This window comes from Doryrhamphus excisus, linkage group LG19, assembly GCF_037039965.1.
Source record: "Doryrhamphus excisus strain RoL-2023G ecotype Guam linkage group LG19, RoL_Dexc_Guam_v1.1, whole genome shotgun sequence".
NCBI lineage: Eukaryota > Metazoa > Chordata > Actinopteri > Syngnathiformes > Syngnathidae > Doryrhamphus > Doryrhamphus excisus.
The window spans coordinates 4,436,121-4,461,999 of record NC_136375.1 but is presented as its reverse complement, the minus strand read 5'-3'; the positions used below and the strand labels follow the sequence as shown (position 1 = coordinate 4,461,999).

Sequence of the window (25,879 nt, the reverse complement as noted above, 5' to 3'; positions counted from 1 at the left end):
GCATTCATGAGAAGTCGACACGGGCATTAACGAGTAATTCACTAATACTGAAATACAGCAACTTAACATTCGAATTCGAAGATTAAATGTTTACGAAGAAAAATAGGATTTGCGCTGGTCGGGAACCATTGTCCAGGATTATTTAGCTAAACAGCCGTCAAATGTTTCCCATTCATTTCCAATGGGAGGTTACACTACGGAGGTAATATACTTTTGCCCAGGGGTGGCACTGTGATGCCAGTGTTGACCAAAAGCATAACTGCGAAGTCAAATTAACCAGACAGTGGTAAAATACGAATATCCCTCATAACTTGGTGATTTTGGAGTCTTCGTGAAAGCCGGTGGGTTATGTGGCTTTCAGTTTATAAAACCATACCGTTTTTTAACTAGTATATCCTTTCTGTGCATATAGTGTAATGTATAATTTCGTAAGCCTATACGTACTGTTACTGTACTTACTTTACAAGATACATGTTTTCTCAGTAAGTGATGAGTCAGTCCTTCCACCTTGAATTTCTGTGGACGAATACCCGGAAACGTTGTTCAGCTAAACGTCCCTAAACTGTTTCACATTCATTCCCAATGGTACTGCTAAATCACTATGGGGGCAATATAACTTTGCACAGGAGTGGCGCTGTGGGACGCCATCTGGTGGATACGGCCAACCTCCGAAGAAGACTGTCTGGTGACGTCATCACCCCTCGACGGTCAACACGCAGAAGCGCTCGTCTCAACTTTTCGTACCGAAATTGTGTATTTGGTTTATTTTACCAGGAGGTAAAAGTGAAATATTTTATTGTGACTGGATGCTAGTTTTATTGAAAAGTAGACGCACAGGAAGAGATAGCGAAAAGACGGAGTGACTGCATATAATTTTATAGCTGCTCTATCCTGTCGTAATCTATTGGATTTGGCTTGATATTGCCCTGATAAGTGTCTCCTCTCAGCATGAATGAAGAAGGTAAGATGTTTGTAACATTTAACCACACGTCTAATTCTACTTAACTCTGAGTTAAGTATAGTTATGTTATCTGTTTAAATGACTGTATGTTAATGTAACATAACCGGCAGAAAAGTGGGGATAAGCTCACATTCAGACTATTTTTGTAATAGCCACACTCGTCATCAGTACGTTTATTTGACACAATGTCATTATTCATACCAAATACATTTCAGCGTTTCCAACAGGACTGTCAATCGAAATTCGAAAGCGCATACTAACTACTACATAATTCCATGTCCATACTATCCACACTCCATACTGCATACCCAATCCATCAGACAGTATGCAAAGCGTTTACACTACAGCTACTACATGATAACCCACAATGCATTGCACTCCTACCCGACCCGAAATCGACAGGCTGAAGCTGATTTCACTTTAGCGCTAAACTCTTTAAATAGATCACTTTATTGGGATTTTTTTTAAGGCTAGAAAGTGACCGTGTAGATACCGAGTGTGTCATTTATTTGTCCAAATACCAACTGTTTACAATTTTGTTCGGACGAATTCGCCAAAAATGTAAGCTAGCTAGTGAGCAACGCACTTCCGGTTATTTTCACAACTAAAACACCCCTTACTTTTCTCATACAAAAAAAAACATTGTGATAAATCACTGCTTGAATATCAGCCAACGGTTTTTTCCGCGGGAACGTCGCGTTGCATCCTGGGTAATTTAAGTGTGCGGAGTAAGCTACATACATACTCAACATTTCTGGTGAATGCAGTGTACATCCGGGAACTTCTCCCATACTCAAAAATTGCATACTGCCAGTGTAGACACACTGCATACTTAAAAAGTTAGTATGAGTAGTGGGTAAGAATGCGGTTTCCAACACAGCCATAGCCAGAAATGGTGACTTTTGTCAGATAATGCACCACGTCACTCAGAAAAGTGTAGCATTTGCAAATACTTCGGTATTCACCTTTATTTCATTTGTTGGCATTGGACAACATAGAAGTTAGTCAGCCTCTTTTAGTGCACATAACAAATTGAAGTGTGTCTGTACTGTCAGAGCTGGTGGAGAACTTCCGGGCTCAGATGAGGAAGGATCCAGACGTGGCGTCCGCCGTGGCCGCCATCCGCACCCTGCTGGAGTTCCTCAAGAGAGACCAAGGTATTGTTGATATTTCATTGTGTCGCGCTCTCTTTGCTTGGTCTGATCCCTCTGTGACTTCCTGTTCAGGTGAGACCCTGCTGGGCCTCAGAGAGAGTCTGACGTGGGCCAGGGACCGCCTGACAGGCGTGGACTCGTCGGTGGCCGTGTCCTCTGGCGGCGAGCTCTTCCTGCGCTTCATCAGCCTAACGTCGCTGGAGCACCAGGTGGACGCACGCAAACATTCCACACACTAACACACCCTTGAGATGTGGAACCATACTGTACTCCGCTTAACCAGCAGGTGGTGCTGTTCCCTTTACAACATTGATTTTATCTTGTATTTACATTGGTTATTCAAATGCTAAATTAGTGTCTATTGTATAAATGAGCTTGTCCCATAGTGTCATTATTGGACTGCTGTCAGACTTCCTGTCATTCAAACTGCTGAGGGGGTGTGGCTAACACCTTCCTCTGTGTTTAATTGGCCTATAAGAGGCCGCTGTGAATGCCAACCAATCGCAGCACTGTTTCGCGTTGAGGAGGTGGGGCTTAGGAGACATGTTTGTCGAAGTAGTAGTTTCCAAAAATCTCATGGATGAAAATGATTCATTTTTCATCGCCGTAGCAACGGAGCATCTCATGTTTGGCCACCAGGATCTGTCCCGCTGCAAGAAGGTGATGGAGGAGCGAGGGGAGCTTTTCTTAGAGAAGATATCCATGTCCAGAAGCAAAGTAGCCAAGCTGTGTCACACTTTCATCAAAGATGGCGCAGTAAGTCTTATATCCTCATATGTCTACCATATTGGGTAATAGGGGTGTTATTTTATGCCTGGAGGGCTCTAATAATGTCAAACTATATTTAGTCAAGGTGAAGAGCGCCTCTACTGCCCCCTGCTGACCGTTGTCACCCCCCCCCCAACAGAAGATCCTGACACACTCCTACTCCAGGGTGGTCCTCCGCGTGTTGCAGAAGGCGGCGGGCGAGAATAAGCGCTTCTCCGTATTCGTCACAGAGTCGCAGCCCGACGGCGCCGGGTGAGTGTGGTTCGAGTCTTTCAGTGTTTTTTAAACATGTGATGTATGAATCGTGTAACTGCCATCATCAAGGCGCCAGATGGCAGAAGACCTGAGGAAGCTCAACGTTCCCGCGACGGTGGTCCTGGATGCAGCTGTGGGGTAAGAATGGCATAAGTATTGGGACGATTAAATGCAAACGTCCAAGCAGCTTTTGGGTGTGTTTCATTTGTGCTAATTTCACGGTTGTGTCAGGTACGTCCTGGAGAAGGTGGATCAAGTCATCGTGGGTGCCGAGGGCGTGGTGGAGAGCGGCGGGATCATCAACAAGGTGTGCTTCATGAATTGTTCCCACACATTGCACGAGCCCACCCATGTTTTGTCTCGTCGTTTGCGCAGATCGGAACCTACCAGATGGCGGTGTGCGCCAAAGCTCACAACAAACCATTCTACGTGGTGGCCGAGAGCTTCAAGTTTGTGCGCCTCTACCCACTCAACCAACAGGACGTGCCCGATAAGTTCAAGGTGGGACGCCATTCAGACACGAGCATGCGCACAATAGATTAGCCGTCCCGGTACACATCCCGTGTAAAAGCACAGCCCAAAGAAGAAAGTTAATTTTTTATATCAAAACGTTAGTTTTTCATGGTTTGTGCACAATAACAATTATGCATATATGACAATAGCATCATTTAGCTTCCACCACAAATAGATTGTAGTCCTGTGGGAAACACCGCTGCTAACCTAGCCAAACGTACACGCAACACATGACGTCTTGTGTCCTCCCCGGCAGTACAAAGCAGACACGTTGAAGCAACACCCCAACTTGTCCGAGGAACACCCGCTGGTGGACTACACGCCCCCCTCCCTCATCACCCTCCTCTTCACCGACCTTGGCGTCCTCACGCCATCGGCCGTCAGCGACGAGCTCATCAAGCTTTATTTATAAACATTTGGCTCATTAAACGTTGAAAGATGGAAAAGAGGCCTGAGACTTTTCATGATGGCGCTCAGTCGTGTCCTCGCGTGATGGCCTTCTCAAAGTCCTCCTCGCAGATTTGACCCTTCTTCAGCCTCTTGAGGAGGCGAGTGTCGTTGAGAAGCTCCTGCATGTCGTCGTCATCCACGTCGGAGCCCTGAGGACAAGACGCAACACGCTGAAGATGCTGCTTGTGTTTGTTGGGTTTGATGGCGCGGTACCTGCTCCTGCTTCCTTTTGGTGGCCGCCTTCTTCCTGCGCTCCTTCCTAGCTTTCTGCTTGGACCAGGCTTGGTTCCTCTGAGGCTTCTTCTTGGGCTCCATCGTCTCTCGCTTCTCCTTGAGCTCCACCAGCATCTTCTGCCGCCGTCGCTCCCTGTGCTTGTCCTTGTAGCGGATGGTCTCCGTGTCCATCTCCACTTCCTGGAAGTCGGGGAACGTTTTCCCGCGGAGTTCCGGCATCTTTGGCAAGCGGAGGAGAGCAAAGCCGCGAGCCACCGAGGCAAAGTCCAGATCTAGGAAAACCAGAGCAGAACCTTCAGCTGTGGTGTTTGGACTTCCCTGGTGCCCAACGTAGCGTTTCACCTTTCACCCTGAAGATGAGGCTGCACTCGTGCTTGCCGTACGCCTGCACGTATGACACGAAAGCCCTCATGCCCTTGTCAAACAGGGCGCGGTCCGCCAACGCCATGGCCTTCACTTTGGGTAGAACGTCCACCACATCGTTTATGGACGACATCTTCTGCAGCGGACACTGACCACATGACACAAGATAAGTCTCCCTCTGCTGTCATTCAGAACCAATAGGACCCTTGCTACTCACCTTCTGGTTGATGGACAGGAAGTTGACGTACGACTCTTCCATGGGCAGCAGGAACACCAGAGCGTTGCCACGGTTACCAATCCTTGCCGTGCGTCCGCATCGATGGACGAAGGCGCTGGGAGACAAAGCAGACGCGGTGCTAAAGCTAACATGCTAAATTAGCATCTGGACAGACTGGACTTCAGTCTAAAGCGGTGTGGCACGGTGGCCTTTCATTGGCACATTTTAAAGATACTAAAAAAGCAACAACAGAAAAATACGTCATTTTACAAAATGATTATGGAAATTTTTGATAGTTTTTTTTTTATAAATGACAGGTGCCGTAAATGATGGTGCATAAGCCACACCCACTCCATTTAGAGAGAAGAGCAGATGTGTACATAGCATGTATACCGAGGAGGCCAAAAGTAGGGTTACAGTTACTGACATCGATAATGATGTCACCCTACTTTGGGCCCATCTGTATTACAGATGTCCACGTCATAAAATGGCCTTGTGTGTCAATCATGTGACACACACATGACAAGCAGCACCCACAAGCTGTACCTATGAAACAAACATGTACCAATACGAGTTTAAAATGTTTATTCTCTTTTGGCATGGATGGATGGCACTGCAATGCTGCCTCTATCCAACAGAGGGAGGCTGGCGTCATTGCAGCACCCAGGAAGGCACCAATGAATGCTTTGCTCAGATGCAATGCATTATGGGAAAACTTTTTTTTATTTTAAAGTCTGATTGGTACTTGTTGAATGACAATATAACTTTCATAGTCTGTACTGTGAAAATTTTGGGCTTAGCTTTACTTTCCAAAGAAAAAAACGTCCTACTGTACTGCTCACAGCCACTAGGGGGAATAGTTGTACTGCGGTTGATGTGCTGCTCGCATGGTTAAAACCACTGACCTGGCGCTGCTGGGGGGGTCGTACTGCAGCACCCAGTTGACGTCTGGAATGTCGATGCCTCTCGCCATGACGTCAGTGCACACCAGGATACCGCTGCAGGGAAAAAAAGCTATTAAATGGCAAACGAGACTGCGACCGTGCAGCGGCGAAAGAAAACCTCTTGAGGGCTCTGAATTCTGCGAAGATCTTGTTGCGTTTGTGTTTCATCTTGCCATGGATGCAGTGGACCGGCACCTTCTTGACCAGCGCCTCCAGAGCTCGGCCGTAGTACTCCACGCAAGCGCACGTGCTGGCCAAGAGGACGTGACGCGCTTAAACAGCGTGTCGTGGCGATGGATGAAAAGCGTACGGCTCACCTGAAGAAGACCAGCTGCTTCTCGTGCTTGTGCTGCCTCAGAAACGCCACCAGGTGGTTGAACTTGTCCTCCGAGCGACAGATCTGACATCATCACAGCATCACGCCACTTCCTGAGCGTTCCAACATGGCTGACAGGCAACCCCCCCCCCCACTTACTGTGTAGTAGTTGCAGAGTCTGGACGGCGTCTTCTGGGTGCTGCTGGCGGCGACGCCCTTCTCCTTGACCGTGATGCGTACGGGGTTCCTGAGCCCGGCCCGGACCAGCTTTTCCAACTCCTGCGTCTGAGTGGCCGAGAACAAGCCCGTACGCCGCTGCTTGGGCAGGAAGCTCAGGATGGCGTTCAAACTATAGCGTGAGCACGTTAGCATGTTAGCGTCGCCGAGTTGGTCTCCACCCGGCTTCCACGCAGTACCTGTTCTCAAAGCCCATGTCCAGGAGCCGGTCAGCCTCATCCAGAACCAGAACATCCAGGCTCTTGACCGAGCTGGCCAAGTCCAGACCGTCTGACTTCCTGCGAAACATGTCCTCCAGACGGCCGGGTGTTGCTATGACGATGTTGGCCCTGCAGCACAGATGACCACGATGCATCAAAACTGGCACCCTCGGGTTTTCATACATTCAGAGACACGAGTTGACGGAAAGATATAACATTCTTCTCACAGAGCGTTTAGCTTTTTCTTTGGCTTTTCGTGTTGAAAAGAGGAAAAGTGTAACAATAACCATAGAACAATACATTCACAATTCCAATGCTTCTTCTCGTGGTATTTTAGTCCATTTACTGTAATTAAATGCTTTATTTAGGCCACAATTACCTTAAATATGCATTTTTTTCTAATAGTAGGCCGTATTCGACCCCTAAAACGCGATATTGCATTGTATACTGTATACTATAAAGTACTGCTATTATACAGTATACAATGTATACTGTATCCTGTAATGTACACCATGTTTAGAAAACAAGCTTTTATGATGGCTACAGTTCGGGGGTGTCCAAAGTGCAGCCCAGGGACCATTGAAGGGCCACAACTGCTTTTTATTGGCCCTCGGTACATACTAAAAATAGGACTAAACAAGAAAACTTCAAAATAAAACTCAGCAAAAATTGAAAAAGAGCAATAACAAAGAATAAAGTTGGTTTAAAATTATAATGTCATGACAATAAAGTCAAAATATCATGACACGAGACTCACTGCAAAAACTACTTCCTGTGGAAGAAAACGCTTGCTTGTGATACCGGACGGCCGTAACCATCATTAAGGATAAATATAATATAATAATATAATAATATATAATATAATATATATATATATAATATAATAATAATCTACACCACAACAGGCTATCGTCGACCAAGGCACATTCAAAGTCATTTGGAAATCACAAAACTACTGTACACTGCCCGTCACAGCGGTATCCTTAACTCATTTGCTACCAAAGACGTATTAATACGTGACATAGTATACCGTACATGACTTCCTATGTGCAACATTATGTTTATTTACCCTTTTTCCTTGAACTTCTCCACATCCTCCATGGGATTGTTGCCACCAATCATCAACATCTGCCTGGAAAGTCACAAAAAAAATGCAACGTCACCAAACAGGAAGTGGTTTGTCTCCTTGGCAAACGTCACATCATGTGCTAAGAGTTGCATGCTATGATTGGCTGAGAGTGACGGCGTGAAGCAGGCTCACGTGAACTGTGGAAACTTCTGGATGAAGTGTTGCATGACTTCACTGATCTGGATGGCCAGCTCCCGTGTGGGCGTGATCACCAGCGCCCCCACCTGGAAGATGGTCAAGGAATATCACCATCACTGTCATCCCTCACTACATCGCGGTTCCAACAGAACACGTTCTATTATTCGTACAAACGATACAGTACAAAAATAGTAGAAATATAAGCGCCTGGGAAGTGCTAGACGTCAGCTATGTAGTGTTGACTGTAACTGAGTGCTAGCAGCAGGTTAGCATTGAAGAGGATGGCCGACAGCAGCTTCCTGTGTGAAAGTTCACTGTATGTGTGTTCTCTGCTTGTTAATAAAGCGTGGAAATTATTACTCAAAAACCATTTTTACCTGCATTTTCTTTAGCTTCTCTTCTCTCCTGAGCAAAACTTCCAGAACAGGAATGACGAAAGCCAGCGTCTTCCCACTCCCAGTCACCTAGAGACAACACCGACAAATATCCACACGTGTACTGATAATTTATTCATCTTTATAATTATTATAATTAATTTCTGAGCGAAACAGTCACTGACCGCCTCGGCAGCTACATCTTTGTTGCTCATGAAGAGAGGAATGCAAGCCGACTAGAAGGAAAACAAACCATGTGTGTTCAACAGGCAAACGACAAAGTGATGTTAAGTTAACTATTTTTTAATTACCTGTACGGGTGTCATGTGCTTGAATTTAAGTTCCCGCAGCGTCTCTAAGATTCCGTCATTGAGTTTGACTGATAAACTATCCCACGTCCAGTCTGTCGTGTTATCCATGATGGAAAAACAAACTCAAGTTGTTAGCCGATGCTAAGGCTAACTCCTCCACGATGCTGCTACTTCCGGTGCGCGGATGTTTACACTCCGGGTGGAAATGGTAAAGCAAGTCAGGCTTTGCGCTCAAGATGTAACACAACAAAACTTAAATCCCCCCAAAACTGTAATTCGATGGTAGTTATCAACTCATTTTGCCAAGTTCGGTTTTCGGCTTTACATGAAAGGGAGCGTTTGACGTCATATTATTCTACTTCCGCTGAAAGTAAAACGATCTCAGCTATCTCTTGTAATTCTTATGGAGCGTTATGACCAGTCCCCACCAGATTATGACTGCTAAAAGCCACACAGATTATTGTAAAACATATACTCTACTCGTCTTTTCATTTATAACGCTCAACATGGCACAATTTTGACATGTTAACACGTGTCCATAAAAAATACATTAGAGTAAGAACTTTCGTTTCTGGTGTTTCTGTAGTTTGAGTTGTGACCACTAGATGGCAGCGTTTTGCGTGTGACGTGTTTTGTGGCGACTTCTATCCTTTGTGTGAAATAAGTGTTTTAATACAGTATAAAAAGACTGATACAAGACTACCGCCTGAGTAAGCTACACAAGGACATTTACATCTGCTAACATATTGAATATTCATGTTGAATTTCATTTCTGGTGCCGGTGTGACCATCTCGAAAAGAGAGCTAGCTACCTTTGCTGAACACACAAGCCCTTTCTAAAGTGACCATTCTCAGTTCGCAGACATCCCAAGTCGTTGTATAGAATTCCTTTATTATGAAACCCGGGGCTTTTTCAACCATTCTACATTTGTACAGATGGATTCTCCAGTGTGTTGGAATCAGAAAAGGAGAGACTTGAGTGCAGAGTCGTTTTCCTGCCTGAACAGAGCAAGGTTGTTTTTGTCTCAATACAAAAGTGGAACGCTTCCAGTAAGATGCGAGTGAAGTGATAAGACAGCCTTGGACGTTTAGCAAGAGCCGAAAGAAAAATGGATGCTCAATTAAAGAGGAAAAAAAGTTGCACCTCACTGCAAGTGTTCCAAAACAGGGGAGGAAAAAAGTTTATTAACATTCACATAATTTAAAATCACCAACAAAATAACCGAGCAGTGACAAAAAGCACACAGCAGTCATTTAAGTCAGACCCCATTCCCTTCCCCGACCATCATGTTAACATTTCAATCACTTGACCTTTTATTTTAGTGCGCCCCCAAACCCCTTTAACATGTCCTCTCTGTCAACTTCCACCTGACTGCTTTGCAGTACTTTCATTTGTTTTATTTGACTGTATGCTGCCATAAATAACTGCTCTAACATATGAAGTCACTTCCTGTTCCATTACGTCTAGATTTGGTCTGGAAAGTAGTGATTTGATTTTGTTGACTTGAGTCTTATTGGGGTACGGACCGCTTTCAGGAAGCCTTTGAAGGATTTAAGTGAGAGTAAAATAGTAGTTTTACTGTGCTGCATGTGACCCCGCCCCTCCCCCAAAAGTGACACAAACCTATTTGACATGTCGGCATCAACTTCCACCTGACTGATTTTATATAACAGTACTAGCAAATATTTAACGATTGATTAGGCCTTCTTGAAAAAAAAAAATCAAAACCATTTACGGAGAAAACAATCAGTTAAAAACCAACAAGAAAAAAAACAAAAAAGAAGCATCCATTCCGTAATCTTGTGGCCGTTTGTTTCCAAATGTACAAACAAATGAGAAGTAGTGAAAACTGCCAGTCTCGTTTGCAGAGTGTAAATATCTGTCTTGGGGTCAGACGCCAAGAAGAGGAACGTGGAGGGCTCACGGTGCCGCCGCCACCGCCGCTCTAAACCACCCGCCGCACTTCAAAAAATCTCTTCAGGTAGTAAATCTGTCCGAGCGTCATGGCCACCAGAACAAGGGCTTCGAAGAAGGACCACAGCACCACTCGGCTGTTTGTGTTGTCGTTGACTAGACAGGGGAAGACAAGCAACAAGTCACATACTTTACAGTCCGTGTTTCCCCATATGGTCATGTATCTGTGGCGGCCCACGACAAACACACCTGGAACTACACGTTCACCCTAGCCAAGAACACATTATAATGGGACTGTCTATGAATGTACTTATACATTTTTTTCTTTCAATTTTACCCATCATCCACAGTCCTTACCTTTGACATGACCACGTGTCTCTTTTTTGGGCATTCTAAAAATAGCTAAAAAGTGGCAGCTAATGAACACATGTAATGGGACACACCTATTCCGCCTACAATGACCGCTACTCAAAAACCTCCAACAAGGTTTTACGGTGTTATACACTAGTGGCGGCCATGTAGTAACAGGTACATTCATAATAATGTGATACTTACAGTATTTTGCCATACTTTGGCCATTTTAAGCATTAGCCTTAACTTTTCCAAACTCAAAAAACATAGCAGATCATAGCTATTTGTCCGAAGTGAGTGCATGGTGAAGCTCATTGGTGTTACTACACCAGTGAAGTAGCTCTTACTAATGTTACTAACAACCACAATGTTGCTGTAGCTTGGTTCATATGAAAGTCACATTATATAGTAAATGGAACCACGCCTAATAGGCACCCAGGTTGCCGTAGAACAGGGGTCTCAAATGTGGCCCGCAGGACACTAGTTTGAGGCCCTCGCCTTGATATGAAAGTTTAATGTTAGTGCGGCCCGCGCAAGTTTGATATGGATGCTGTATGGTATCATGTACCCAGAAAAAATTATTACCTTTGATTAATGTTCATGTTAAAGGTTAAATAACTTAAGTTATCCTCCCTATCCGTGTGGAAGTGGTAAGTTTTTGGCTATTTAAGTTTAAAGGAAATAACTTGAAGGCTACCGTTTAGGTCGCTAGCTCTCTAGTTTGCGAGTTAGCATGTGTCTCAAGACCCTGCAGTTGCGCAATATGTTGTAAATAAAAAAAAAATGAGTATAAATGTGACTATAGTCATGTTTTGTCATGTCTACAGGGCTCTAATAACGCTTTGTTCATTTTTATCTGAAAAAATAATTTGTCTACCCACCAACTATATGTGGTTTCTTAAGTTTTTATTTGCCATTTTATTATTATTATTATTATTATTATTATTATTATTATTATTAATTATGTATTACTGATTGATTGATTTTCTTTATTCTTGATTTATTTATTTATTTTTAATCTTATTTTGTGTAGAAAAATAAAAAGTAAGATATCTGAGAACAGGGGAATGTTTTATCAGAGCTTTTCTTGTAGAAAATTGGAACCAAAGCGAAGTTGTTTTAATTTTTTTTTGTTTTTAATAAATGCGTTTTTGGGGGGGGGGTTTTGAAAACCTGATGCGGCCCAGTCTCACCCAGACCCGAGCTTCAGTGGCCCCCAAGAAAATTGAGTTTGAGACCCCTGCCGTAGAATAAGATGTCGCAGGCTGGATATTTATATTCAAGTATTCCATGTTTTTGAACTCACATTTTGTGTCCCGCTGCATAGGACATGGCCAATTATGCAAATTTGCAGATGGCATCATCAAATACCGCAAGCTTCCAAAGGTGTCGTTTGGCGGTGCACTCACTTGCTCTGTGTATCCTCTCCCGCACCTCCATGTACTCCTGCTCGTGCTTCACGGCCGTCATGGCAACAGCCAGCTCATTGATCATCTCCTCCAGCTTGTTTTGGTGAGCTGAAAGAGATTACACCAGTCACAACACTGCCAGCGCGTAACAAGTCCGGCATCAGTGCATCATACATGCAGTACAGTTTTTTTTGTTGTCGATCTTGCAAAAAAAAAGTGCAGCAAACAGTACGAGCAACAAAATGGTCACCTCTGGACTCCAAAACACACATTATAGCGTGCGTGCATTAGCTTCCAGGGTGATGGTGTGTATTCTCGGAATGTGCAACAGATCAAACCACTCAATTTCTCAATTTAAGCACAGGATTTCACGCTATTAGTGTCATCTAACAACTCTGGTTAGAGTGCAGGAAAATGCCACATTCTATTTGACGGGCAGTCTGCCTACCATCCCAACTGCCACCACCTATGAGGAGGAAGAGAGCGTCCAGAAACGAGTCAGCTCAGCAAGCGGGAACGAGAGATCACTCAGTTGAACGTAACATGCGGCACGCTCACCTTCAGTCTCCATGTCCTGGCCTTTGGGTGCCTCGCCGATGTCGATGGTGAACATGACGATCTTGGGTGTCATTGTGGACATTTTGTTGCTGAAGCAGAACTTGTAGGTTCCGTCCATGTGCGCCGCCACCGAGTATTTGCCACTGGACTCACGGTCACCCTTGTAGATCTGCTTACCGTCCGGTCCAGTTATCTGCAAAATATCAGAGGACAGCCATCATTACCAAGCATGGATAATGCCACATAAGGGTCCCCATTCATAACAAATGCACTGTCAAAATACGGAAACATCCGGGTACTTTGTTAACAACTATGTTCCAAGACAGCTATGGAAGCATCCGGGTATGTCATTACCAAGAACATGTTTAATAATTAATAACGCGTGGTTTTCGAAGAAACATATGGAACGCGAATATACAGACAGTTGCACTTTAAGAATAACTCGCATACATTGACGAAAACTGTGTAATGCACACAAAGGATTTATTTAAGCATTGGCGCCGTCATATGGCCAAATACTCGCTAGCATGTCAAAACCGGACGCTACCATTCGATGTAGATTAACTTCCGACAATCCCTGCTAACAGTGGAACAACAATAAACACTACCTCTCAAAAACTCACCGATTGAATCACATCTCAAAGACCTATCAAGATATAAAATATCTTATTTTAAATAAGTGGTGTTGAGTTAGCAGCCACTTTGATTAACGACAGCCTTCACAGATGGCGCCTGCTCGCACAGACAGGCCTTAGCCCTTTTGCCGTAGATTAGAGTGCTCAAAGACAAACGTGTAAGGTGGCTTTTTGCGCATCTCACCTCCACGTCAATATCCAAAAAGCCGCCTTCGGCCACCTCAAACATTAGGCCCATCTTGGTGCCGGAGTTGACCCGCTCATAGAAGCACTCGTCGGCTTGGGCGTCGATGCTAACGAAGTAGCCGGACGCCGTGGCGGACAGGACGGCCAGCAAGACAACCAGCTCCGACGTGGTAAACATTGTTCGTGGACTTTACAAAAATATCTCGACGAAGTAAAAAGTGTCCTTGTTGGGTTATTCCTTGCTGTGGTAGAGTTTCTATGAGAGAAATACTGCAGGTGTGAAGGACCTCAAAGTGCTGCGGCCGTCTGTTTGCCACGTACGGCTTAACGGCAAGCGCCGAGGGTCAAATTTAAGAAAGCGCGCTATGTAAAGACTGCCTGCGTCTGCTGAGTATGTGCTTTTGGATACTTTTTATTACTACAAAGCGCAATAATTTTGGCACTAATTGTACATTCATACGAATGCCATTTCACCCTCCATCTTCCATGTCTCTTATTCTCACAAGGGTAGCGGGTATGCTAGAGCCTATCCCAGCTGATACCCTGACTGGTGGATGAATGACTGTTGGTATATGTTTAAACGGTTCTTTATTGTGAACGTGCATCTTGTACTTACTAGTATCTTGTACTTGGCCAGTCGAGTGAAGTACAAAGTTTGTTTCGTTGCCGAATAACGTTATGATATTGTTAACACTAAATCAGAATCAGAATCATCTTATTCATTCCCAGACGGCATCTTGTATGCTTCTTGATCGTGTATCGTTTCGGTTTATTGTTGAAATCCGAGCCAACATTTGTCTGAATTTTATCAATTATAATCAAGTCATGCTTTGCTTGTGGAACACCTAAAGACGTATGTCAACAATGTGCAATAATACATCTCTGTTCACTCGAAAATATACAATAACTTTTGCTGCACAGGCGCAGAAGGAGCTTAAGCGTAGCCTTTAATTTATGCCCTGTTACCCGGATGAGCCGAGAGCCGTTAGTTTTCCAGAGGGGGCGGTGCTACTGCAAAAACGGTCGCACCAGGTGTCAAAAAACAACGCATCCTATGTTTTGTCGCAGGTTTGGTGACGTCCAACAATCGACTTGGTCTGAAGTCTGCGGGACAGGCCTAAACACTTTTCATGTACAACTTGATCTCACTTTTTTGTCCATGCCGTCATTTCGGTAAACATACTGGCCGGATATGAACCGATGAAACGCTTTTTTCTGTGATTTGAAGCGAGAACGGTCTGGAAGGTTCGCCACCTAGCTTGAGCTACTGCTAGCTGCCAAGAGGGGAAGGAAGTGAGGAGAGAAAAAAATGACATCTCGGAGGTAAGCTTGTCTGGAAAACAATTTTGGCCGCGCTAACTCGAACACAGCTCTGCAGTTTCGTCCGTAATCAACCCCGAATTGTCCCTACGTTTGTGAAGAAAAAGCTGATTGCAATATGTTAGCTAACCATGAAACGTTAGCATACACCGGCGGCTGTGGTGTTTCCACACTGTAAACAATGCAAGAAAACCAACATGACTTCATTGTTGTTTGCATGACACCGGTTTTGTATTACTATTCATGTGCTTTTATCTAAAAAGTGGACATATTTTAAGTGACAGAAATGATCATTATGTTAATGTTGTGTTGGCAACATGAACCACAGACCACTGTGAGCGCCTTTATGTGGAAGAAGAATGGAGCCCTTCAGCAAGGCAACTAGAACATGAATTGCAAAATGAAGTTGGTGAACATGAACATTGGTGTCTCATAATGGGTCAGCTGTCTGGATGACAACATAAGCAGTCACTTCTATCTACATTCAGACTTGTATGCAACCTTCTCCCTTGTTTGTCTGCCAGGTGGTTTCACCCCAACATCACAGGCGTGGAGGCCGAGAACCTCCTCCTGACTCGCGGCGTGGACGGCAGCTTTTTAGCCAGACCCAGCAAGAGCAACCCAGGAGACTTCACGCTGTCAGTACGGTGGGTGATGATGACCGGCCTCACATGTTGGATGGTTTCTGTCCTCCATTTACTTGGCTGGAAATGAGCACCGCTGCTCTACAGGCCCATACAGTCACCTTTTGCTTGTTTTACAGTACATCTAAGACCCAAAACATAGCCAAAATAATATCATCTTAATGTATCTTCAACAATAAATATGTCCTATTGCTGACCTGAGTGTGATTGATGAATGCTGGTCAAATCGTTTAGCTTAATTAGCTATTAAACCATGAATTATGCAGCAATTTAGCATTCCCAGCGTCTAACAGGATTGCAGTCTATTTGTGGTGCTGGGTGGCTATCTAGACCAGTTCTCAAATGGTCTCATCCTGGGACCCGCATTTTTCAATGGTCATCCTGTCGCCCCCCATTTTTAAGTCGTTTTAATATAAAGTATTTTTTACACTTTTTTGTATTTATTTATTTCCACCCATCCGTTTTCTGTACTGGTTATCCTCACGAGGGTCGCGGGCAGGCTGGAGTCTATCCCAGCTGTCTACGGGCAAGACGCAGGGTACACCCTGGACTGGTGGCCAGCCAATCACAGGGCACATATAGACAAACAACCATTCACACTCACATTCATACCTATGGACAATTTGGAGTTGCCAATTAACCTAGCATGTTTTTGGAATGTGGGAGGAAACCGGAGAAAACCCTGCGTGCATGGAGAACATGCAAACCCGAGTGGGGAATCTAACCCAGGTCGCCTGCGCGTGAACCACTCGTCCCCCGAGTGAGGAAGAACATAACTGCATGTATACAAATAATATCTAAATGAAAATGAAGTATTTTGCATAACTAAAATATTGGCAATTTTACAAGAAAGGGCAGACATTGGTTGTATATTACATACTTTAATGTCATTTTTTGACTCTCAACCCACTCAGAATTGATCCGCGATCCACTTTTGGGTCCCGACCCACCAGTTGAGAATCACTTGTCCAGACAACATCATTGTCTAAATGTGTAATCACTACGTTTGATCAGTTTAACCCACGCATCTTATTTTGGTCTCACACTTTGCTGCCGGGCATCTCATCTCCGCCGTTCACTGTGGCGCCACTCAGAGACTAGACAAGCCCCCGCTTTTTGTCATGTTGCCCCCCCACACACACACACATGTAATGGCGAGTCGCTGCTCGATGTTCAGACCCGCCACAAGTTCTCCTTTTTTCTTTTTCTCAGATGATGTGGAATGGCGACAATGACTCAGCAGCACACGGGCTGCTGTGTCAGCAAAAAGACAAAAGACTTTATGTTAACGCTCTCAAATGAATATTAATGCAACGCTACACTTTGTGATGGTGACTGCGGTGCCTTCAGGCCACACTTTCAACTTCAAAACCCACTTTTTTCCCCCCACCAATCCAAACTTGCTGAAACGCCGCCTGCCATTCCTTCTAATCATCTTCTCACCCCGCACTCCACGCTCAACCCCTGCAGGCGGAACGGCGCCGTCACCCACATTAAGATCCAGAACACGGGGGACTACTATGACCTCTACGGCGGGGAGAAGTTTGCCACGCTGGCCGAGCTGGTGCAGTATTACATGGAACACCACGGGCAGCTGAAGGAGAAAAACGGAGACGTCATTGAGCTCAAGTATCCTCTCAACTGTGCCGACCCGACCTCAGAGAGGTGAGCTGGGCTGGCCGTGGAAAAGTGACGCCGACATATTCATCGGCATGGTCTCATCGGCCACTTCACTAAGGACACCACTGACTGCCTTGACATAGATAATATTGCTTGAGATCTATTCTGGCTGTTCTGACACCACATGTTGCGTTTGCCCTAAGGTGGTTTCACGGCCACTTGTCGGGTCGCGAGGCAGAGAAGCTGCTGACGGAGAAAGGGAAGAACGGAAGCTTCCTGGTCCGGGAGAGTCAGAGCCATCCAGGGGACTTTGTCCTGTCGGTGCGCACGGGCGACGACAAGACAGACAGCAGTGACAGCAAACCCAAAGTCACACACGTCATGATCCGCTGCCAGGTGAGCACACGCCCGATCCTCCTATACACGTCCTTCCCTTCTCCGGGTCACAGCCGCCCTGAAGTCTGATGAGCGAGTTGATGAACATGCTCACCAGCGCAGTGACACGTGGAATGAATCAACAAGTCCTTCCTTTTATTCCCCCCGCATGTTGTATCGCAACACTGACTGTGCACATGACAGAGTGACATCCCAGACCCGATCAGATGCTCATTAGCATCATTCTGCCTTCTGAAGCGGGTGTCTGTTCCCCGCATGCAGCTGCTCAGTGCTCACACCAAGATAGCCTGTTTGTGACAAGATGCATTACCGTAGCCGCTGGACAGTCTCACGGGTCATTTTGGGATTTGGTCCCAGTTGCTATGCATTGTACGGGGTCTCCCTAAAATCTGGATACAAAGGAAAAAAACTAACTGTAAGCTAAAAACTGTACTACTGTAGGTTATTCATTTTCCGAGATAAGTATACTAAATTGAAATGGGGCGTTATTGCATGGATTTGACATAAACCTTGCAAAGCACATCAATGTTTCCCACTTGCTACTTCACACTTCACATTTTTCAGCTTCACTGTTTTCAAAAGTATATTAATAAATTCATTCATTCATTTCAACCACTTTTTCCTCACGAGGGTTGCGGGGGTGCTGGAGCCTATCCCAGCTGTATATCTGCTGTATATCCCACATGTATATCACCCTTTTTAATACGAATACCACTTTTTGCAAAAAAATTGTTTTGTTAATACAAACCCTACTGCTAGCTTGAAATTGACATTCATTCATTCATTCATTTTCTCGGGGGTGCTGGAGCCTATCCCAGCTGTCTTCGGGCGAGAGGCGGGGTACACCCTGGACTGGTGGCCAGCCAATCACAAGGCACATATAGACAAACAACCATTCACACTCACATTCATACCTATGGACAATTTGGAGTCACCAATTAACCTAGCATGTTTTTGGAATGTGGGAGGAAACCGGAGTACCCGGAGAAAACCCACACATGCACGGGGAGAACATGCAAACTCCACTGGATATTAACAAATTATTATTATTATTCTCCCCGTGCATGCAAGGGTTTCCCGGGTACTCCGGTTTCCTCCCACATACCAAAAACATGCTAGGTTAATTGGCGACTCCAAATTGTCCATAGGTATGAATGTGAGTGTGAATGGTTGTTTGTCTATATGTGCCTTGTGATTGGCTGGCCACCAGTCCAGGGTGTACCCCACCTCTCGACCCAAGACCACTGGGATAGGCTCCAGCACGCCTGCGACCCTCGTAAGGAAAAGCGGTAGAAAATGAATGAATGAATGAATGAATTTGACACGGTGTATGGAATTATTGTGTCATATGTAATCATTATATCATGAAATGTGCTTCAAACTCATCGGCCTCGGTCTGTCCTCCTCTAGCATGACCTCAAGTACGACGTGGGCGGGGGCGAGAAGTTTGACTCCCTGACAGACCTGGTGGAGCACTACAAGAAGAACCCCATGGTGGAGACCCTGGGCACCGTGCTCCAACTCAAGCAGGTACTTTACGTTTGAGGCGTTTTGACTTCCCAGTGGGTTGACCGTGTCGTCCTTCACCGTGCTCACAGCCCCTCAACACCACTCGCATCAACGCCGCAGAGATCGAAAGTCGAGTTCGGGAGCTGAGCAAGCTGGCAGAGGCCACCGACAAGGTCAAGCAAGGCTTTTGGGAAGAATTTGAGGTGAGTTGACTCTGATGAAGCCTCTCTGGCGTGTCTCGGAATGTCTGACTGTCCTGGCCCCGCCCACACAGACCTTACAGCAGCAGGAGTGCAAGCTGCTCTACAGCCGCAAAGAAGGCCAGAGGGCCGAGAACAAGAACAAGAACAGATACAAGAATATTTTGCCTTGTAAGTATGACAGTGAGGACTTTTTTTTTTTTTTTTTACGGCTCCTCATGTCGTTTCCTTCCCCCAGTCGACCACACGCGGGCGGTACTGAACGACGGCGACCCCAACGAGCCCGGCTCTGACTACATCAATGCCAATATCATCATGGTAGTATCTACTAGCATGGTAAACGGCCTTCAGCCCCACGACACACACAGGACCGCTACCACTGACCGTGAAGACATCGATGGTGTGCTTTTTCTTAAGCCGGACCTGGACTCCAAGTGTAACAGCACCAAGGTGAAGAAGTCCTACATCGCCACGCAGGGCTGCCTGCAGAACACCATCAGTGACTTCTGGAGGATGGTGTTCCAGGAGAACTCTCGAGTCATCGTCATGACAACCAAGGAGGTGGAGAGAGGGAAGGTGAGAGAGCTGGGCCGGACCCTGGACCCTGGACAGGTTTTCAGTGTCAGTGTCTCCCATACATCCATTTTATCTGTGGCGGCCCACCACGAATAGAATAGATTGGGATCTACCTGTTTGCCCTCGCTCATATTCATCCCAACGTTTTCACTTCTGATACAATACCGATATCAATTTCATCTGATATCGACTTCTTTTATGACTTATTTTGTATGAGACATGAGGAAAAAACTCACTTTGTCAACATCCATAAAAATGCACTGTGGTCAGTTATGGCAATTGGACCAGGGGTCCCCAACTTCCAGGCTGCGGCACAGTATCGGTCTGCGGGTGGGTCAAATCGGGCCACAGGAAGCTTTCAGGGTCAATGAAAAACATTTGTAAATAAATACATAATTTTTTTTGGTAAATGCATATTCATTTTGGAAATATGGAAATATATTATTTTTTCAAAATTATATTCAATTACAAATCTTAGTTTTTGTTGCGAGCAGCGACCTGTCCTACTTTGTGCCAAGGTCCTTGAATGCACCATTGTGCATGCGCTAACTTGCGCTCTCTTTTTTTACTGTTTTTTTATTTTATTAGATCACTCTAATGTTGGACGAGCCCGCTGTGGTGTAGTGGTTAGCGTTCTGGACTTTGGAGCGGACGGCTCGGGTTCGAATCTCCACTAGTAAGCACCATCGGTATTCGTCAGGAAGGGCATCCGGAATATAAAAGGGATTAAGCCAAGAATCACTGTCCCTGTAATCAGGGAAAAAAGCTCAAAGAAAGTATAATGTTGGACAGCGCCCCATTATCCACTACCACAGATAGATAGCAGTCCTGTGGGAACCTCCTTCATGTTGTTTGCTAATTGCAATGTTCTCTCTTCTTGCGGAAAGAGTTGATTTTATGGTTGGTGTTGCATCCCAACAGAGTAAGTGTGTCAAGTACTGGCCCGACATGTCAGCCCTGAAGGAGTATGGCGCCATGCGTGTTCGCAATGTCAGAGAGACGGCGGCGCACGACTACATCCTCCGAGAGCTCAAACTGTCCAAAGTTGGCCAGGTAACTTCTCCGTTCTTTGATTCTTGTGGTACACTTTTAAACATCACCGCTAAGATTTTGGTGACGTTGGCAGGGCAACACAGAGCGTACGGTCTGGCAGTACCACTTCAGGGCGTGGCCCGACCACGGTGTCCCGACGGACCCTGGCGGCGTTCTGGACTTCCTGGAGGAGGTCAACCTGAAGCAGGAGAGCATCCTGGACGCGGGACCCATAGCAGTTCACTGCAGGTACGGTACAACACCTGGACGCCACATGGCGGCCGCACTAACATGGCGTGCTTCTGCCGGTCAGCGCGGGGATCGGGCGGACGGGGACGTTCATCGTGATCGACATCCTCATCGACGTCATCAGGGAAAAAGGTGAGTCCCATGCGGGTGGCAGCAATGGTTGGTGACGCATGACACGGCATTGTCTGCATGGTGCAGGCGTGGACTGTGACATCGACGTGCCCAAGACCATCCAGATGGTACGCTCGCAGCGCTCGGGGATGGTGCAGACGGAGGCGCAGTACCGCTTCATCTACATGGCGGTGCAGCACTACATCGAGACGCTGCAGAGGCGCATCGTAGAGGAGCAGGTGTGTCACCTTACAGTTACCTCCCTTAAAAGAAGCCGTTTCCCCAGCTCGGGTCCAGCACCTCCTCAATAGTCGAGTATCTTAAGAGTCCCTTCGAGGGTCATGTGACACTGGTGTCGTTCCTCTTATTTCGGACGCAGAAAAGTAAAATCAAAGGTCGCGAGTACACCAACATCAAGTACTCCTTGTCTGACCTGACGGGAGGAGAGCAGAGCCCGTTGCCTCCGTGCACGCCTCTTCCAACGCCCACCTGCACAGAGTGAGTCCCGCACAAACCCCACCCCCCTTCTCGCGCTTTAGCTGATGGCCGTGTCCTTGTGCGTGGCCAGGATGAGGGAAGACAACTCCAGAGTGTACGAGAACGTGGGCCTGATGCAGCAGCAGAAGAGCTTCAGATGAGACTCTCCTTCGACCCCTCCCTGGTCCTCCTGCTGGTTCCACGTGAGTGCCGCCACGTTCTCGCGTACCGCTTCGCAGACGCCATGTCTGATGAAGTTCTCCTCGCAGGACCCTGACGCCCCGACCGTTTCTTCGCCAGTGACGGAACAACGGACAAACACGACAACAGTACAACGCCGGAGAGCGCCTCGTCCCGTTCTCGCTCTCGCCAAACCACTGTGATCCTCACGCCTGCCTCTGAGAGGCGCCAAATCCCCAACGAAAGAAAGCGCAGTCCGGGTTTAGCTGTAGTCGGCGCTGGGAAGAGCGAGCGCCTAAACATCAACTTCATCCTTCATTTTTTGCTCTTTTTTTAACGAATAACTAAAGCTAAATACGTAGATTGTAGACTGACCTGAGAAAGTTCTGTGCCAACATCTCATCGTCCACGTCAAAGGTCAACGCGGGTGCTGAGGGAGACGTTTCCCAGGCGTAGAACGTAAAACCCACGCGTACGCTTTCACTGACCTCGCCACAACTGCCTTGACAAAAAACGTGCGTCCTCTCGCCACGTCGCCGCCTCAACTCGAATGTCCTTCATGTTGCCGCGGTCGCGCCTCGTCTGATTGGCTGCGCTCATCGTCCAATTAAGAGTTCAGAGATGCCCACATTGAGATTCCTCCACATGGCTGCCAAATCAGCACACAAAACAAAACTTTAGCTTTCATGCTAACCTTGAAGTGCAGAATACATATGTGTCTTGTTTGAAACAGCAATTGCCTTTCGTGAACCGTTGCCTCATTTGAGCGCCACCACGTGGTCATTACAGGTAGGGTCGAAGGTGACGAGGAGCCCGATATTACCGGTGATTAGCTTAGCTTAGCATAAGCCTGAGAGGTAACCGTTTTAAAGATAACATGAACGTGTTAGCAACGTGCTGCAGGCATCGTTCATCAGCCACAGTGCTGTTACCATGGAGATGTTTACTCCCTCGGAAAAACACTAACCCTGTGAGACCACAAACACTATTTTTAACAAACACTATCAAGTGTGTCGCATTCAAAGGGAGACTGGAATATTCCCTTCCTGAAGCGTGGAGAAATCTCTATGGAATGTAAAATGAGCCCAAAAGAACAGAAAGTCTTGTCTTTCCGAGCATAGCCAGACAGACGAGGGATGCAAACTTTGCATTTCCTGTTTCACAATAAAATGTCAATGTCATTTAATGCGAATCTGCAGCTGCCATGTATCTCCATGGCTCACCGGTGCCTCTAGAGAAACCTAATGGTATTACAAGACATGCGCAACGAGGCTGAACTACACTTTTTGAAACTGCTTAATGCTAAGCTAACTGGTGCTGTCAGTTTTCTCCTGTAAAGATCTGACTTCCCGTCCGCCGTCGGATGTTTCCGCTCATTTCAAACGTGGCCTCAAGATTTCTCATGTGGAGCCTTTGCGGAGTGCTCACGTTCCGCTCGCCGCTCAAACGCCCCGCCCCTTTCCGTGCCGCCGCCGTACCTTCCGACTAACCCCCACCGACTGGGATACTTAAGCGTGTAGCGGCGTGCTATAGCTTGCGAATCATGACAGGCCCCGCCCACATTAACCATAACAACACGTCGGTGCATAGACGTGCCTTCTGTGCGAACATGCTTGTTTTTAGTGCCCCTGACTCCCACCATTCCATCACTCGGACGTGACTCTTTGACCCCAGAAACAAAAGTCTATTTTTGAAGGTGTATATTGTACATGAGCAGAATGTACTTAGCAGAAATAACATATCTACTTGCCAGTAAGATAAAGTGTATGTATATGCATCGTGCCGTCCTTGGCAGCACGAAACAGAGTTTATTAAAAAAAAGAAAAAATGCAGTTAACCACGTTAACGTCCTCACTAAGAATAAATGGCGAGCTCATGCCTCATTTCACTACCGTGTCTTTGATTTTATTGTTATTATCAGTAGTAGCATAGCAGCAGTAAAACAATGCAGTGTTTTCCAACGGTGGCGTTACGATGACATCGTCTAATACGGATTTTACTGGACATGATGCATTTGCGTGGAATTGGAATGGATGCTGTAGGAGCGAGGAATCACCTTGTGGGAGACGAAAAGTGAAGAAGAAAAGCACAACAAATACAGTGGTGCCTCGCTACATCACGCTTTTAAAAAAAAAGATTTAATAAAAGATTTCCGTTTTGTGGTTGAATAGGGTCTACTATTAGTCCAAAATATGCATAGTCGAGCAAATTGTACTTATTCCTGGCCGAAAGCATGAAAATTGTGACATAAGGCAACTAAATGAAGTAAAATACAAATACAAGGGAGAAGTGTTCTCATTGTGAGTGTAGTATTCTATATTGGCCGCTAGGTATCAGTAATCGTCCAATAACATGGACTGTACCACTGTACTGTAACCCACAGCAAGCGAAAACTCAACTCTGATGTCACTTCCTGTCCTCCACACATCTGTCCGCCCACCACTAAGGTCCCTAGACATTTACTGCGCCACAAACCTGCATATGTTTTACAGTGAAGAAAATAAGTATTTGAACACCCTGCTATTTTGCTATTTCTCCCACTTAGAAATCATGGAGGGGTCTGAAATTTTCATCGTAGGTGCATGTCCACTGTGAGAGAGATAAACTAAAAAGAAAAATCCAGAAATCACAATGCATGATTTTTTAACAATTTATTTGTGTGATACAGCTGCTAATAAGTATTTGAACACCTGAGAAAATGAATGTTAATATTTGGTACAGTAGCCTTTGTTTGCTATTACAGAGGTCAAACGTTTCCTGTAGTTTTTCACCAGGTTTGCACACACTGCAGGAGGGATCTTGGCCCACTCCTCCACACAGATCTTCTCTAGATCAGTCAGGTTTCTGGGCTGTCGCTGAGAAACACGGAGTTTGAGCTCCCTCCAAAGATTTTCGATTGGGTTCAGGTCTGGAGACTGGCTGGGCCATGCTAGAACCTTGATATGCTTCTTACGGAGCCACTCCTTGGTTTTCCTGGCTGTGTGCTTCAGGTCGTTGTCGTGTTGGAAGACCCAGCCACGACCCATCTTCAATGCTCTGACAGAGGGAAGGAGGTTGTTCCCCAAAATCTCACAATACACGGCCCCAGTCATCCTCTCTTTAATGCAGTGCACTCGTCCTGTCCCATGTGCAGAAAAACACCCCCAAAGCATGATGCTACCACCCCCATGCTTCACAGTAGGGATGGTGTTCTTCGGATTGTACTCTTCATTCTTCTTCCTCCAAACACGCTTATTGGAATTATGACCAAAAAGTTCTATTTTGGTCTCATCTGACCATAAAACTTTCTCCCATGACTCCTCTGTATCATCCAAATGGTCATATGCAAACTTAAGACGGGCCTTGACATGTGCTGGTTTAAGCAGGGGAACCTTTCGTGCCATGCATGATTTCACATCATGACGTCTTAGTGTATTACCTACAGTAACCTTGGAAACGGTGGTCCCAGCTCTTTTCAGGTCATTGACCAAGTCCTGTCGTGTAGTTCTGGGCTGATTCCTCACCTTTCTTAGAATCATTGAGACCCCACGAGGTGATATCTTGCATGGGGCTCCACTCCGATTGAGATTGACCGTCATGTTTAGCTTCTTCCATTTTCTAATGATAGCTCCAACAGTGGACCTTTTTTCACCAAGCTGCTTGGTAATTGCTCCGTAGCCCTTTCCAGCCTTGTGGAGGTGTACAATTTTGTCTCTGGTGTCTTTGGACAGCTCTTTGGTCTTCGCCATGTTACAAGTTAAAGTCTTACTGATTGTATGGGGTGGACAGGTGTCTTTATGCAGCTAACGACCTCAAACAGGTGCATCTGATTCAGGATGATACATGGAGTGCAGGTGGACTTCTAATGGGCAGACTAACAGGTCTTTCAGGGTCAGAATTCTAGATGATACACAGGTGTTCAAATACTTATTTGCAGCTGTATCACACAAATAAATTGTTAAAAAATC

At 45.9% G+C, this 25,879-nt stretch overlaps 4 protein-coding genes across 5 annotated transcripts; 2 read left to right on the top strand and 2 right to left on the bottom strand.

The window, feature by feature from the left end:
- Window positions 1-693: 693 nt before the first annotated feature.
- On the top strand, window positions 694-5,221 carry eif2b1 (eukaryotic translation initiation factor 2B, subunit 1 alpha). The gene is made up of 9 exons (XM_058057659.2): window positions 694-961; window positions 2,017-2,118; window positions 2,188-2,324; window positions 2,755-2,871; window positions 3,023-3,135; window positions 3,208-3,276; window positions 3,370-3,445; window positions 3,514-3,639; window positions 3,908-5,221. Exons 1-9 carry the CDS (start codon window positions 949-951, stop codon window positions 4,061-4,063), a joined length of 909 nt encoding a protein of 302 aa, XP_057913642.1. The 5' UTR covers window positions 694-948; the 3' UTR covers window positions 4,064-5,221.
- On the bottom strand, window positions 3,724-8,890 carry ddx55 (DEAD (Asp-Glu-Ala-Asp) box polypeptide 55). The gene is made up of 14 exons (XM_058057658.2): window positions 8,565-8,890; window positions 8,439-8,489; window positions 8,257-8,343; window positions 7,874-7,965; window positions 7,682-7,744; window positions 6,592-6,741; window positions 6,335-6,524; window positions 6,177-6,259; window positions 5,978-6,109; window positions 5,821-5,913; window positions 4,916-5,030; window positions 4,678-4,846; window positions 4,315-4,607; window positions 3,724-4,250 (listed from the first exon to the last, which is right to left on the bottom strand). The coding sequence occupies exons 1-14, from the start codon at window positions 8,670-8,672 to the stop codon at window positions 4,125-4,127; spliced, it is 1,752 nt and encodes a 583-aa protein (XP_057913641.2). The 5' UTR covers window positions 8,673-8,890; the 3' UTR covers window positions 3,724-4,124.
- A 546-nt stretch (window positions 8,891-9,436) lies between these two features.
- On the bottom strand, window positions 9,437-13,963 carry tmed2 (transmembrane p24 trafficking protein 2). The gene is made up of 4 exons (XM_058057288.2): window positions 13,617-13,963; window positions 12,798-12,990; window positions 12,240-12,347; window positions 9,437-10,635 (listed from the first exon to the last, which is right to left on the bottom strand). Exons 1-4 carry the CDS (start codon window positions 13,794-13,796, stop codon window positions 10,511-10,513), a joined length of 606 nt encoding a protein of 201 aa, XP_057913271.1. The 5' UTR covers window positions 13,797-13,963; the 3' UTR covers window positions 9,437-10,510.
- A 684-nt stretch (window positions 13,964-14,647) lies between these two features.
- On the top strand, window positions 14,648-23,842 carry ptpn11a (protein tyrosine phosphatase non-receptor type 11a). Of its 2 annotated transcripts, XM_058057287.2 has the most exons (16): window positions 14,653-14,941; window positions 15,463-15,585; window positions 17,053-17,247; window positions 17,406-17,598; window positions 19,009-19,128; window positions 19,197-19,310; window positions 19,382-19,478; window positions 19,546-19,643; window positions 19,725-19,883; window positions 20,805-20,936; window positions 21,010-21,164; window positions 21,229-21,296; window positions 21,363-21,514; window positions 21,655-21,773; window positions 21,844-21,955; window positions 22,022-23,841. In XM_058057287.2, exons 1-15 carry the CDS (start codon window positions 14,928-14,930, stop codon window positions 21,911-21,913), a joined length of 1,809 nt encoding a protein of 602 aa, XP_057913270.1. In that variant the 5' UTR covers window positions 14,653-14,927; the 3' UTR covers window positions 21,914-21,955; window positions 22,022-23,841. The 2 variants fall into 2 exon arrangements, with proteins under 2 accessions (XP_057913269.1, XP_057913270.1); XM_058057286.2 differs by having other exon boundaries at window positions 14,648-14,941; window positions 19,546-19,883; window positions 22,022-23,842.
- The last annotated feature ends 2,037 nt before the right edge of the window (window positions 23,843-25,879 follow it).

Bases quoted from the DNA above. Each gene is read 5' to 3' on its own strand.
- tmed2 (XM_058057288.2), bottom strand. From the start codon at position 13,796: ATGTTTACCACGTCGGAGCTGGTTGTCTTGCTGGCCGTCCTGTCCGCC. The intron at 12,348-12,797 runs GTGAGCGTGCCG...AATCTCTTTCAG, and splicing joins CCAGGACATGGAGACTGAAG to CTCACCAAAACAAGCTGGAG. The intron at 10,636-12,239 runs GTGAGTGCACCG...TCCCCTGTCTAG, and splicing joins GGAGAGGATACACAGAGCAA to TCAACGACAACACAAACAGC.
- ptpn11a (XM_058057286.2), top strand. The intron at 19,311-19,381 runs GTGAGTTGACTC...CCGCCCACACAG, and splicing joins GCTTTTGGGAAGAATTTGAG to ACCTTACAGCAGCAGGAGTG. The intron at 21,515-21,654 runs GTGTGTCACCTT...TTTCGGACGCAG, and splicing joins GGCGCATCGTAGAGGAGCAG to AAAAGTAAAATCAAAGGTCG.
- eif2b1 (XM_058057659.2), top strand. The intron at 2,872-3,022 runs GTAAGTCTTATA...CCCCCCCAACAG, and splicing joins CTTTCATCAAAGATGGCGCA to AAGATCCTGACACACTCCTA. The intron at 3,136-3,207 runs GTGAGTGTGGTT...GCCATCATCAAG, and splicing joins TCGCAGCCCGACGGCGCCGG to GCGCCAGATGGCAGAAGACC.
- ddx55 (XM_058057658.2), bottom strand. From the start codon at position 8,672: ATGGATAACACGACAGACTGGACGTGGGATAGTTTATCAGTCAAACTC. The intron at 8,344-8,438 runs GTCAGTGACTGT...TGTTGTCTCTAG, and splicing joins AAGATGTAGCTGCCGAGGCG to GTGACTGGGAGTGGGAAGAC. The intron at 6,525-6,591 runs GTACTGCGTGGA...CTCACGCTATAG, and splicing joins GACATGGGCTTTGAGAACAG to TTTGAACGCCATCCTGAGCT.